The sequence below is a fragment of the Aquarana catesbeiana genome, linkage group LG03, assembly GCF_042186555.1.
Source record: "Aquarana catesbeiana isolate 2022-GZ linkage group LG03, ASM4218655v1, whole genome shotgun sequence".
Lineage (NCBI taxonomy): Eukaryota > Metazoa > Chordata > Amphibia > Anura > Ranidae > Aquarana > Aquarana catesbeiana.
In genome coordinates, this window is record NC_133326.1 from 59443469 (window position 1) to 59459034 (window position 15566).

A 15566-nucleotide genomic window follows, 5' to 3' on the forward strand; every position below is an offset into this window, starting at 1 on the left:
AACAACCTCTTTGCAGCCACTTCCGATCTACATGCATAAGCTTCAGCAATGTCTGAACATCATTGATTTGGCTCAGCTTCTTGATAGTGACAATGGCAGATTATTGTCTCCCTATGCAGATGTGCCCCTGGGAGACAGGGAAAGAGCTATCACCCTATATAAATGAAGGACATTCGTGGCAGGATCCCCAGGTATTATTTTAAAGAAAATTGCAGATTTAAGATGATCAAAAATTACTTCTGATATTACATTAACATAGTTACATAGTAGATGAGGTTGAAAAAAGACAATCCATCAAGTCCATCAAGTCCAACCTATGTGTGTGATTTTATGTCAGTAAACATGTTAAAGTTGATATGATATTTTAGTGATTGGGGTTATAGCTTCTTCAAGTAATAATCACCTATGATTCTTTCACGTTTATTTGACCACAGAATCTAATAAATACATGTTATAGCAGTGGGATTTTCATTCAAATTATTTTACTATAAAGCATTTTGAGAATAAAAATATCCTGTGGCCAAAGGTTTACACAAGAAAGAGATACTCACGTTTTTCAGGGGAAAGATGAGATTTGGATTGTCCCCTCACCAGCCTGCAAGTCGACCCATCTCCGGCACACACGCCACAATTGTCTTCTTTGGCATTGCTCCCAAGCTGCCGATCACAGCCCACGGCCTGCCAACATCAACAACAAAGTTAGAAGGAGGGCAGACCTGTAGTACACATGCTCAGGTTTCTGGAATTTTATTTATTATGTTATGCTTTTCACTTTATGAGCTGGCCTGATTCTGTCAGAGCACACATTGTTTCTCGGCTGATGTTAGACACATCCTGTGGCACAGTATCATTTCTACTATGTTAATAAAGTAGACTGCTTATCAGTTGATAGAATGCAAGCTTAAATGAAAACAGAAAAGTCTACTTCTATTACAGAACTACTTATTACAGAATGGTCTCATCAGTATTTCTGGTTCATTGTAAAACAAAATGGGGATTTTTGTTATTTTATGGATGTTTTTACACTGATTTACATGAAAAGTCCCCATTGTTTTCTTGATTTTACTTAAGACTACATTGCATTTAAACAGCAAGATGTGTACATTTATACCATATTTCTTTAACGGTCAACTCCAGCAAAACCATATATTCCAAGTTTACGTAGTAGCTGGCAAAATGAATCCCATGCTACAGTATCTTCTGGTGATTCCTGCAATGAGATGTCCTCATAAGAGATGAGCAGGGTTTGGGTCAAAGCAGATTCACAGAACCTGACTAAAGTTGGGGTGCCTAATAGGAACCCCTTTAAAGTCGAACGTTAAAAAACAGTAATGCCCATTTTCTATTTTAAAAGGCAGGGGATTGATCAAACAATTAGGATTGGGCTGGTCACTGCAATGGGGAACTTGTACAAAAGCCAAAAAAAAGTTTAAAAAGTTCTGTTTGGTGGAGAGAAGTGATTTTGATAATGCTTTAAGGGCAACATTAAAATAGCAAAATTCCTTTAAATGACATGCTTAGGGAGTTCCCTTAACCTACCTGTGAAGTGGCACATCTGTATACAACCTACTAAAATGCAAAACTGGCATATACAAAAGAAAAAATGATAAATGACAGGTTTGGATACTCTTTTTCTGTTAGTAAACACACAGCTGGGGATTCCCTTAATCTCCACCAAAAAAAAAAAATGGACGTTAAGGGGGATCACACACAAAAGAAAAAAAAAGGTTTGGAGCCCCTCCTTAAAATATCAATTTTGAGGGGGAACTCCACACAACAAAAAACAAAACAAAAAATGCATACTAGAGCCTTATAAGAGCATGTAGCCTGGCAGGCCAGATAACAGGGTGGAACGAAAGTTCTGAACTGTATCACGGCACATGCTCTAAAATAAAGGGGTAGCTTGCCACGTTGATGATAACAAGGACCTCCATAGTGATGAGAACAAGGATCTGGAAACCCAATTTAAAAATAAGGAGCCCCCAGACACCGTCCCTTCATATGAATAAGTAAGAGTTATATAGTACCCCTACTCATTCACAAAAAAGGTACTCAGTAAATAGACACTTTTTGAGCCAGCCCAGCTCTACTGGTGAACGTTTACAGCCGACTGCCCTACGATCTGATCTACCGAGATGGAGAGGGCCGGATCAGAGGTAGGTGGGTGTAAACAAACATACGTTCCATTGGGGTGAATGGACCATCCGATTAGGTCCGCCTGAAAAATTGACTTTTCCCATTAGCTCATCCCTCACAGTTATTGCCTTTTGTTCCCTGTACCCCGTTTAGATTGTAGACTCTCAGGAAGAGAGCCCTCCTAATCAACTCGTCTTGAACTGTATTGTAAGTGCATTGTCTCTCTGAGAGACGGTGGAGAGGTGGTTCCCACAAAGCAAGACTTCCCTTAATGGAAACACAACAATAGTTCCAACCAGTGAAATATAAAAAGGAGCGCCAGACCAAAAATAGATAAAAGATGCCAAGATACTTTTATTTGTTGCTAAATAAATCATATAAAAACATCCAACGCATTTCTGGGGCAAGACCACTGGGCCCCCTCATCAGGGCTCAACACAGGATAAAACTTGGATGGACTCGAAGAAAACAGTGAGCAGCAATAGAAGATTGCTGCTCAGCAACTATTATATTTTTACTTTGTGAGGAGAGTTTAATATTGATCATAATATAGATCTGTGAGGTCACTTTTTCTCTCAATCCATCCAAGTTTTATCCAGTGTTGAGCCCTGATGAAGAGGGAGTGGTACTACCCCGGGAACATGTTGACTATTTTTTATCACTTATTTATCAGCAATTAAAATTATCTTGGACTTTTTGTTATATTTTGGCCAGGTCTTCTTTGATCCAAGCAGTCCTTTACATGTTCTCTTGAACCCAACGTTCTCTCAAATTAATTGAACCTTTAGAAGGATTCTAGGTGAGTTCAGAAATACTGTAGAAGGGAAGAGATTAATCATGTAACTCAGACTGCCCTGAGTGACTAATACATACAGCACACTTGGTATTTGGTATTCAAGGAGATCACTTATCAAATCCATAAATAGAAGAAGATAATCCAACCCTAAAATGTTTAATTAAATGAACCTGTATTGAAATTGTGAATACCCTCTGCTGTGTAGAAGGTACCCTCTGGTGTCTTTACTTACTTTCCCCACTCCTCTCCACAATTCAATCCCTATGTTGGCTCCTGCAAGGATCCTACGTAAATATTGTCACTCAAGTACAGATTTGTGCCCCATGCACAAAAGTACCATAAGGTAGCATGAAACACATATAAATGATGCTAGGTCCACCTAAAGGCACATACATACATCCATATAGCTGTGGGCCATAATTTTTTAATGCAGGTTTCCATTGATGCTCAAATTTGTTAGCCATATCAGTAAAACGGGGGAAATGTTATCTAGTAAAAGTTATTCAATTTCAGCTGGACTTGTTCTGTAATGTGGAAGATATTTCATAGGCAGCTCATATTACTTAGCAGGATGGAAGGTGGGAGAATTATGGAACCACCCTGTTCTCAGTTAGTTCTCATCCTCAACCCCAGAATCAGGAAGGCTTCATAGATCCTAATCCTTCATTTATGACACCATCTGTCTTCCACATATAATTCCGTTTTAACATCTCTGCCCCAGCATTTTGACAAGTCATACCTTCAGTCATACAAATCGAATGATTAACACCTTTGAAGCTGTCCAGAAACCAAGGATAGGATTATGTAACATATACAGAGTGATTCTGCAATTTTTACACCTCCCATCCTCTTCTTAGACCATAACGTCTGCCTCTCCATGGTGATTTGATCAAGGTGTTGGTGTTACCTACATTGATATAAATTTTGAGTAATTTTCATGACACTCGTTAAAACTGAAGAAGGGGCTTGGATAAGTTAAGAAACATCTACAACATTACAACACAAGTCCAGCTGACTGTGACTAAATATAGTACTTAATGACCTGGATAAACCTTCACAGAAATACAGTGGGACACTAAATTGAGAATCTTTTTCCCACACTCAGTATATCAGTCAGCATGGTTTATTAACTAGATACAAGAAGCCTGTAGGGTCAAAAGTCTGCAGTAATGTGTGAGACGTTTGTGGTCATAATACGTGTGTTATTAATAAAGATGGAATGTCCCACTCACATTTTACATTGAGCAAAAAGAACCAAGAGCCTTTCTAAACAAATTAAGTAAACATTTATATTATTCATTCGTTATTAATTATGCATACTACTATGAAAATTATGCAGTGCTTTACATAATTCACAGACTATTCAATTCAGTCCCAGTCTTTGAAGTATCTTACAACTTAATGTCTACATTGAAGAGGAACACACAACTGTTAGGATCAGGATGAGGTGAAGCCAATCAACCTACAATAATTTTGTTGGGTTTTAGAAAGGCAGAGTGCCCAGAGTAAAACAGATTGTAGTTGATTTACTAAAACTGGAGAGTGCAGAATCTGGTGCAGCTGTACATGGTAACCAATCAGCTTCTAGCTTCAGCTCGTTCTATTAAGCTTTGACAAAATATCTATAAGCTTATTGGTTTCTATACGGAGTTGCACAAGATTTTGCACTCTCCAGTTTTAGTAAATGAACCCCTATGTCAGTAGAGCCCTTTGTAGGAAACAACCCACTGACTAGTTATGTAATGTGGAGGTGCCTAAAATAAACATAAGGGAACTTTTTATATGGGCATTTCAATCAGGTCTGTCAGTTTTTCAGACAAACCTGATCAGAAGCTCCATGTAGATCTATGGACAGGTGGGTGTAAACGGACATGTGCCCATTAACACCAGTCTACCTCCAAGTTCATCCAAGTCCATAAAAAAACTGAAAAGGATTGTGTCCGGACCTAATTGTGATGAATCAGAGGTAGACTAATGTAAATGGACACAAGTCTGTTTACATCCATCCACCCATTAAGCTATCACGGGTCCGCTGTTTCCAAAGCACACAAACTGAATGGCACGGATGTAAACAACCTGACATCAGTTCTGTTCAGCTCTAATTCAGCAGGGGATCTGCTCATGAATCCTCTACTGAACAGAAGGGCTCCAAGTATAAGTCCCAATAGTACAAGTTATCCTATTTAAACTGAAACTCCAGTTTTGTTGAAAAAAAAGCAATCTCCTGAAGGATTTTAGCAAACTTTACTGTAGTTTTTTGTTGTCTCTGTCTCTCACCTGTCTCCACCAAGTGTGGCAGTCCAGGGGACATCCAGTCTCAGGGTATAAGGGTAGGGAGTGGGGAAACCTGGGGAGCAAGGTAGCCAGTGTGGCGGGCAATTGTGAAAAAGAGGAAGAAGTATAGAAAAGTAAAGGCAGAAAAAGAGAGATAGTGAAGGGGGGCACAGAAAGAAGGATAGTGGGAAAAGATGAAGGGGGATAAGGGGAGGGAAAAGGGAACCTGAAGGGTGAGTGAGAGGGAAGGGGGGAGAGGCGGGGAAGCTTGGTGGGGGTGGTCCTGGAGCACTCCAGGTTAAAAAAAAGGAAAATTTGATTGTAAGGCGACAGTGGTCTAAATCGATCAATAAATAGCGTGTGATCCGTGGATCCCAAACTTCATGAAATTTAGGTAGCTGGTCATGCAGGGTAGCAGAAATTTTTTCAAAGGTCATATAGTAGTTAATATGAGCATTGAGTTCCTTCAAATGAATGATTTTTACCAGGACCAGGTGATCATCTGCTTTACAGCTGTAAAGCCACAGGTGTAAAACCAAATTCTGGTTTGGTACAATTACCTTTTTTTTGCCCTCTTTCAGAGAAATTTATTTAAGAGAGTATAGACTAGCTGATGAGTATTGTAGTGATCGAGTATATGTATTGGGTGGATATTCTATAGTGGTTATGATAATGAATTAGTAAGTACTCTTCCGCAGCAACCCAATTCTTCCAGAGAGATGCACTTTATTGACTTCCAACACAGAACAAAGTCCAAAGTCCACAGATGACAAAAAATCCTACAGAGTAGATATAATTCAGAACCCCATGTTCCTAGGTCTGTGTGCATCATACACAGACAGACGAAACTTAAACTATAGACTGAATGCCGTGTTATATTCACCAGGCATTGAATGGCTGAGCAATTTGATTGGCCGTTTCAATTTAGGACTTTGATTAGCTTTAGTCTTTCAAACAGACAACAACTCCCAGCCGTGAACAGCTGTAGTCATAAACCGCCCCAATTTGCACTCCTGCATATCAACATCAACAAGTCCCCTTTAGATATATGTAATTAGATTAGATTAACAGATACCACCTGAATACCCTTTGAAATGTTCAAATAGACTTGCATAAGATTAACACATCAAAGGGTCTTCAGCCTTGCTATGTTAAAATTCAGTTGACTTGGACAATTCAACTGAATTTCTGGTCAATATGGCACTCCAATACAATATTATACATAAATCGGCCAACATATTACAACATATTACAACATATACCCCCACTTGGGTCGGTTCTAACTACTAGAACTGACCCATAAATCAAGCAACAAACATATCATTACGATTTGAGGTACTGGATGCTTTACAATGGCTCATATAAAATATGAAGTTGAAACTGGTTACATCTCTCTTCGCCAGCCTCTGAAATATCCCCATGAAACAGTTATTAGATAATATAACTTTTAGACCATGACTGGATTTGATTGTAGCCGTATTAGTGCAATTGTGACAGAGAAAATTGAGTACTGTCCGTGATACTTTTTTTATTTGCACTAACATACAATTTTTCAGGACAAGCTTTCGGGGTATGTCCCCTTCTTCAAGGTCCAAGCAGTACTGATTCACAAATTGTTAAGCAGAATGTTAAAGAAGGAAAAAAAAAAAAAGAAAACCAAACACATACAAATCAATGGCAATAAAGATAGAAGCAGAGTTAGTGAGATAAGACAGAGGGAGAGCTAGGGAGGGAATGCAGGGGGGGATGCTGGTCACAGAGCGGTCGTAAAACTTTAGCATAATGTGTAAGACAACCACCCAACCTCAGACACAAACTAATCAGCAGGAAACTTCACTCTGATTATGAAGTCACAAATAATGGTAGCAAACCCTGCAATAAAAAACGCTGCAAACTATGCAACCAGATAAATCTATCCAAAAGTGTTACACACACAAATGGGACCTTCAATATCATGGGATCTTACAGCTGTACCTCAAGTAATGTTGTGTACCTCATCCAATGCAAAAGGTGCAGCAAAGGATCTTATGTTGGTGAAACAGGACAGAAGTTGCAAGCGAGGATGAATTTGCACAGACATACCATCAAAGAACATAAAGAAGACAGTTTATGCACACCTGTGGGACATCATTTCTCACAATCGGACCACACTATAGAAGACCTCAATGTCTTAGTTCTTAAAGGGAATTTCAGAACTATCCAGGAAAGGAAAACGTTTGAACTAAGAATGATACTTCTTTTTGACACGAAGAATAATGGCCTGAATTTAGATATTGGTTTCCTTACACATTATGCTAAAGTTTTACGACCGCTCTGTGACCAGCATCCCCCCCTGCATTCCCTCCCTAGCTCTCCCTCTGTCTTATCTCACTAACTCTGCTGCTATCTTTATTGCCATTGATTTGTATGTGTTTGGTTTTCTTTTTTTTTTTTTTTTTTTTTTTTTTCCTTCTTTAACATTCTGCTTAAAAATTTGTGAATCAGTACTGCTTGGACCTTGAAGAAGGGGACATACCCCGAAAGCTTGTCCTGAAAAATTATATGTTAGTGCAAATAAAAAAAGTATCACGGACAGTACTCAATTTTCTCAGACCATGACTGGAAAAGAATTTGGTAAACGTCAGTGGCCCATATAGCTGTTAGGTCTTATTATATCACATCAAGAGCTTGAATATTGCGCAAAGACGAGCTGATGTCACAGTCCATCCTTCGGTCTGACTTCATCACATCTCTCACCATCTCACTGAAAGTAAACTTGGTATGCTCTGGGAGCTCCAATCCACAAGTCCAGGATTCTCTCATCTCCAGGCTCAAGCTTTCCATTTTTAAAGATGCTTTTACGCAAACACTCTACTTTCATCTTTATAGTAAGAAGAACTATCAATGTACCAGCACTCTCTTTCAAGGTCAAAAGGTTTGGATATGGCAGTAAAAACTGTGCTTCAAACTATTTCCTTGCACTTGACATTCATGAGTCCATCTTTGTTGATTGCCAGTCACAATTTGCTTTTGTAATTTGCTGTAGGCCGACTCCTCATTGCCTTCAATAGAGCAGTTACTTGGATCATTCAGTCCACAATTACACCTGAATGGTATACCAACATATACATATACCCCCACACGATGGTTCAGATAGAGTCAGCTTGACATCAGTGTTTATCAGATCTTCTATCCAGACAAAGCGGCAGTGGAAATTCTTGCCAGTATCTTCACCATGAAAGGTAGAAAGGTCTTTTTCATCCATATATGTCATAGCCTTTAGCATATTATAAACAACTGAATCAACAAAGTTTCAAATCATGACTAGAGTGATGAATTTCACTCACCCCTCTTATAAATTTAGGAAAACCACCCAACATACTATGATTTATGCTATGCCAAGCCATTGTGCAGCATCTCACCTTAGATGTCAAATATATTGATCAATACGCATTATGTATTATGTACAGATGTTATGAAAATTATTTTAGGTTAAAATGCTTCTCTTTGGTTTTAAGACAAAGTTCAAGAAATAAAACATAAAGAAAATAAAAAAATGAAAAGCAAAATATATCAGGAAAAGGGAGAAAAATTAAAAGTTAGGGCGTTGAAGAAAAAAAGGTCCATTGCTTGATGAATTTCGAGAGAGTCCATGAATACTTTATAATTCCATGTATAGTGATATATTGTCTATTCAGCATTTCTCCCATAATTCTCCCCCACTAGCCAGCAATTTCAGACTGTGCTTCTGCTATTCACATGCAAGCATCTTCAGACGTCCCTGAAAGACAAAACTCTCCAACAAAACTAAAGAGCAAGGTCTTTAAACGTTGTTTGAAGTTAAAACAAAACATTATTTACACGTTTACAGTTTGAAGCTAATTCACCCCCACTGCTAGAGAAGTGTCATTTGCATTCAAAAACAGATCTGTAGAATGTACATCTTGTACATTCAGGACGCCCTGTACCTCCTTCAACTGCTCTAATAATGTATCACGTTCCCCTCTCATCTTGTCATACTCAATCTTCAGGTGGTCATATTTCTGTTTTAACTGAGAAAACGGTATCCAAGTCTTGGACTTTTTCTTATTATTATTTTGTTCAGCGCTGTTTTTCATATTAATATCACCTATGTTTGACCCGGAGTGTCCTCTCTGGGTGTTATCATAGGATATTATCTTCTGATCTTTATGCTCAGTATTTGTCCTAAACAATGTGGCTAAATCAATTTTGACAGCCTGCTCATTTGACTTTCTCCATAAATGGTCTGCTCTCAACAATATGTCTTTTAAATCATGAGGATTTGGGGTAACTAATAAAATATTTTGTTTGATATCTTCATGCAACGCATCTAGAAACATACTCATATGTATCAAGCCCCCACGCTCAAATGCAAGATTATTACCAACCAATAATTCCATAATAGTTGCTATCCTGTGTGACAATTCATAGGGAGATTCATTTTGCATTTGTTGGATCTTCCCATGAATAGTAACATCAGAATGTACACCATACAAAACACATAATAATTTTAAGTAATATGTCCCTTGTTTTAAGAGGCTGAATACAGATTTGTTTAATTCTCATCCAAAGACCACTTCCTACAGAATGTTGCAAAACTCTTTCTAAGTCAGATGGGTTGAGATTGTACATATCTCTGACTTGCTGCACGTCACAAAACCATTTTAAAAATCTGTTTAAATCATGGTATGGAACCATTCCTATTTCTTTAAGAATTGCGTCTAATAATTTTGGTTTCAAAGGCTTCATTACAAGCTGAACTTCACCTGTATTATTATTATTGTTATAAACTGTGGTAGTCACAGTGGGGGCAGCTGGTAATGAATTATCAGATTTAATATGAGGTTCTGTTTCATTTGATAGAAAGATTGTGTTTGTATTTTGCTGCAGATAGCTGAATCCAAGATTCCATAATTCTTAATTTTATTCTATCATTTTCCTCTAATAATTCATCACAACGTTTAGATTTCTCAATTAAGGCTTCACCAATGGTAACCGCATGCAACTTTAAATTTACTGTCTCAGTGTCTTATTGGTTTTGTAACCTCTCACAAACATTGTTGCTATTATCAACTGCCTTCTGTAACTGGGTAATTTCCTCAACCTTACCATTCAAAGAACTTTCCATTGTTAAACAGCAAGATAACAAGCCCTGTATAATACAACCTTTTCTTTTATTTTCTGAATTTTTGCAAAAACATTTTTCTCTAAAAATTCCTTCATCATCGTCCATGTCTGCTTACATTTTTCTGGAATTTCATAAGGACCACCATGGCGCTTAATACATTTTAATACCCATCTGTTAACTTTATCAGAACTGACACTAGCTTCACACTGAGTAAGCATTTTGACTATATTACTAATAATTAAAAAAAAAAAAGGAAATATTTTACTCACCGCATTAGTTACTCCTTCAGATTCCAGTTCAGGTCTTCTGGTACACGACACAGTCCTTTTTTGTTGTTTCCAGTCTCCAGAGAATAATTCTGGGGTTTCCAACTTGTTAAATTTTGTAGATTAGACTCTCTTATGTCACAACCAGACATTAGAGTCACAGCACAGCTCTTGGTTCTTCATCAGACTTCTGTCCACCTCACAGGATTACTAAGTCCGAAAATGCTCTTCTGGTCACTTGAACGGCACCAATGTAGTGATCGGGTTTAGTATTGGGTGGATATTGTATAGTGGTTATGATAATGAATTAGTAAGTACTCTTCCGCAGCAACCCAATTCTTCCAGAGAGATGCACTTTATTGACTTCCAACACAGAACAAAGTCCAAAGTCCACAGATGACAAAAAATCCTACAGAGTAGATATACTTCAGAACCCCATGTTCCTAGGTCTGTGTGCATCATACACAGACAGACGAAACTTAAACTATAGACTGAATGCCGTGTTATATTCACCAGGCATTGAATGGCTGAGCAATTTGATTGGCCGTTTCAATTTAGGACTTTGATTAGCTTTAGTCTTTCAAACAGACAACAACTCCCAGCCGTGAACAGCTGTAGTCATAAACCGCCCCAATTTGCACTCCCGCATATCAACATCAACAAGTCCCCTTTAGATATATGTAATTAGATTAGATTAACAGATACCACCTGAATACCCTTTGAAATGTTCAAATAGACTTGCATAAGATTAACACATCAAAGGGTCTTCAGCCTTGCTATGTTAAAATTCAGTTGACTTGGACAATTCAACTGAATTTCTGGTCAATATGGCACTCCAATACAATATTATACATAAATCGGCCAACATATTACAACATATTACAACAAGTATGAAACCAGAAGGGCTTGCTTTTCAGACAGTCCCACCAGACGTGAATATGCCCTTTAGCGCTGTCCCTCTACAACACTGGGAGGAACATCCAGGGATTGTGACATGTGAGAGTTGGGAGGGGATGAGGTATCAATGCATAAACAATCTATAATCACTGAGCGAGAGCTGGGCGGCTCCTGGACAAGGCACCAGTACATGTAAGCAGGTATATTGTGTTTTTTGTTTACTTTTTTAATAAAGGAGTATTACGCTATTTGGTTTTTCATTCCCAATGGGTCTTTACGGTGGACAGGAGGAAGCAGCTAAACAAGTCTCCTGATTCATCTCTATTTAAGCTAGCCATAGGATTTCTCAACCAAGCACTTTCATACCTTCTTTTTAATTAAAGAGGTCATGGCTATCTGGTGAGCCGGTTCTTCTATTCGAGCACATTGGGTGTGTGGTTTGAATCTATTGTCCAGTGGTGGAGGAATTTTATTGCACGTTATTGGCTAATTGAAGTTACTTCACTGAAGATTTATGGACTTTTTTAAAAGACATTTGAATTTTTTGTTTCCTAAAATAATTTAGCACTTGCTTACCATGTTTTTTATGTGGTCATAATTGTTATATTTAATACAATCACCGGCCCATTCACACAGTGGGTTCATTATCTAGCACCCCCTATCACTTTTTCTTTATAAATCCAGTAGTCTGTCTACACTTTTTTGGAAAGCAGCTATTTAGTTATTTATTATATATTTGGCACAAGGTTTGTGTTTTCAAATCTATAATTGGCCTGTTTAACTAGAACATTAATTAAGCTTTTTAGCATTAAATAACAAAAAATATTTCCATGGCTTTTTTTCATGTTTTTTCCCCCCCAAAATTACAAAGGAGAGTGATATGTCTCTGTTTTAGGACCACTTAAGCAATCTGTATGCTTTTATCCATAAGGTATTAGAAAATATCTATACAACAATAACACAATTTGCAGGAGATGCCCATAATTCGGCTTCCAGCTCTATGCATGAAAAATATGTCAGCCATTCACAAAAGAAAAAAAACATTTCTGAGTAAACGCTGTTTTCAAACAATTCCCACACCACCTCAATGTGCCATATTACAAAAAATCTTCATTTTACATTTTTGGGCAGTTTTAGAAAATCAGAGCAGCTGCAGGCTGAGATGAAATGGGTAATTTAATGACTTTTAACTACAAAATGACCTATGCAACAATTACCTATAATATGTATGTTATTTTGGCGAAAGCAGAGTTTTCCTTTAAATACTGGCAAAATCCACTAGTTGAGAATGAGAATGGCCTCCATCATCCTGGATTACCGTATATGAAAATTCACTGCTGTAGCTCCGAGATCAACCACCTAGAGAAATTTCTGTACTGTTCTAAATCACATTTAAATATTTTGATATACAATCTCTAAGTAAGCTTTGACACATTCCATGCATTAAAATCTGACTTAAAGGGTCCCAACAGGATTTGTTTAATACAGTGATTTCCATTACATACACATATTACTATTATTATTTTTATTATTATGTCTGGCGCTCTCACGCTTGACCTACTTAGAGGTCATCAAACCCTTACCACTTCGAAGCTGCTTCTCATTTATTCATAGCTGTGTAAAAGAAAAAAAAAAAGTGTCTTGGACTGACATAAACCATGTCAGTGCAGCAATCTATTTATCTGGGTTCTGCAATCACCATCTCAATACTACAGTCGTTTGGACAGTTTTGCATTTTATATTTAAGATTTAGTACAGGGGATCAAGACACGGATACTGCCTGTACTACACCAAGGGATCTAAACGTTATTTTAACTCTAGGATTGGAAATACGAGTGACAGCCAGCTTCGGCAGCCAGGGTTCTCTCTGGATTAAATACTAGAGACCTGACTACATTCTATGTTAACTATATATTTTTCACTAATGTAGGAACTGCTATAAACATAAGCATATGACCAATGTATAGAATACAGTATGTGAAGAGTTTATTTGATTTTATATTGCTTTTAAAGGAACTACAAAGTACTTACTCCAAGCTTTTCTTTTAGAAATTTGTGCAAAATATTTTATGGGATTATTAGACACGCCAATTATCTTGGACAGTGCATCCGGTAAAGAGTGGATTTGGTCAAGAAAACCAGCAGTGACAGGTTTTCTTCCCAGCAAAAATCCAGAACCTCCTTCAGTCCGCTTGATTCACAAATAGTTAAATGCACTAAAAAACAACACAGGATGGTTGAAGTATCAAAACTGGGAGCCTCTTGGTCACAAAAGCATAACACACTGTTGCAACATACTGTTGCAGGTAAAATAATTAATGATATGTATCTCAGCTGAACACTTATCTGTGTGACTGTGGTTCCACTTTATTAGAACAAATGGCTACTAGCCAGATTTTTCCAACCAGATTTTTCATTTTCGAAAAATGGTGTCCCAAAATTATGTTTTGTGGATGATCATATCCCATAGGCAGTCTGATCTCAGTCTTCTGAGGTTGCAGGTTTTGAATGATTGCTATACTATATGATTGTAAGGCTGCCTCCCTGGGATACTAAGCGGAAGCCCTGGACATATCCCAATTCGAGTCCATTAAATGACCAGGCCTCCCAAAAGATATACTTGAGTTTTAGGCAGTGGCTCCATTAGGGGTGCAGGGGCGCAACCCCCCTAATCCATGTGCCTGGCCCCTAATCTACATGTAGGGTGCCGGACGCATGGATTTCAATGTTTCTTTTTTTAAGCAAGTGATTAGAGCCTGAGGTTCTAATTGGCTTAAAAAAAGGGTGGCCTCGGGGCGCAGAGAACTGCGCTCTGAGCCCACCCAGTTATGTGACGAAATAGCAAATTAATATGCACTATTGTCTTCCTGCTTCTCCTCCCAGACAATCAGGAAGCAGGTTTTAAGACCTGATTGGCCGAGAGGAGAAACAACCATATTGGCCGGGAGCAGGGGGAGGCACCGAGGAGGAGACTCAGGGGGAAGCCGCCGAAACTGCCCGCGGCCTGGATGGGGTAAGTGCCGGGCTAATGGGCGGACAGATGATCGACTGAGCAATGGGGGTGGGGGGTTTGACAGACCGACTGACTGACCAATCGAGCGACGAGGGTGGGGGGTTGACCGATCGACTGACCGAACAAACGGGGGTGGGTTGGGTGGCTACGGTGTTTTTCTGCTTTCCTCTAACATCCTCAATGAGCTACCAAAAATCTCCTTTTCCCCCTCACTTTAATCTGTTTGGAACGAGCAGTGTACATTAGTTGTGGTCACTGCTCTATGCACATTACAAATCCCATAGTCCATCTCGGGAGCGAGCAATTGAGGGTGGCTTTGTCCCTACATACAGTGGGACCATAGAGAATGAATGTAGGCATCCTTAAACTTGAAATCTGATTACAGCAGCAAAAATAAATAATTTTGGAGATTTGGAGGAGCCTAAGAGCATAAAAAGGGACTTCTTCTGAGTTAAAAATACATACTTAAATACAATTTTCTATTTTTAAACCAGAGTTTACTGTCGATTTAAGTGGTACTGAATATTTAGGAAATAATGTTTTATGTGTATATAATATATTTAGGTGCAAATATTATAAACTTAAAATTTCCAGGTCAAAGCCAAGTTAAGAATGTAATGAACAATGCAGGTAACTTGAGCAAAGCTCTAAGGAATGTTTTGATGTCACTTAGCAAAGAACGCTTATTTGTACTAAGAAGACAATGGGATTGATTTACTAAAGGCAAATAGACTCTGCAAGTGCAATTGCTCCAGAACTTAGTAAACAAGGTAAAGCTTCACTTTGCAAAGAATAACCAATCACATGCAAAGAATATAAAAAAAAAGCATTTTTGCTTGCACATGATTGGATGATGGAAGTCAGCAGAGCACCCCCCCCCCCCCTTTATTTACTAAGCACTGAAGCAAGTGCACTTTGCAAAGTGCGGTGTCTATTTTTCTTCAGTAAATCAACCCCTGTGTGTCTGTAAAGATACATCTGTTATTTTTTGGAAGCAATGTTATTAAGGCAACAATGACTGCTTAGCACAACTCTACTGGCTTTAGCATTTCTTGC

At 38.3% G+C, this 15566-nt stretch overlaps 1 protein-coding gene across 2 annotated transcripts in view; it reads right to left on the minus strand.

Moving 5' to 3' along the window:
• The window catches only part of ADAMTSL3 (ADAMTS like 3), a 754066-nt gene that overhangs the window by 214655 nt on the left and 523845 nt on the right, over positions 1-15566 (minus strand). For both annotated transcript variants that reach the window (XM_073618577.1, XM_073618575.1), the window contains exon 7: positions 552-678. In XM_073618577.1, coding sequence (XP_073474678.1) covers positions 552-678 — 127 coding nt within the window. The remainder of the gene's footprint in view (positions 1-551; positions 679-15566) is intronic.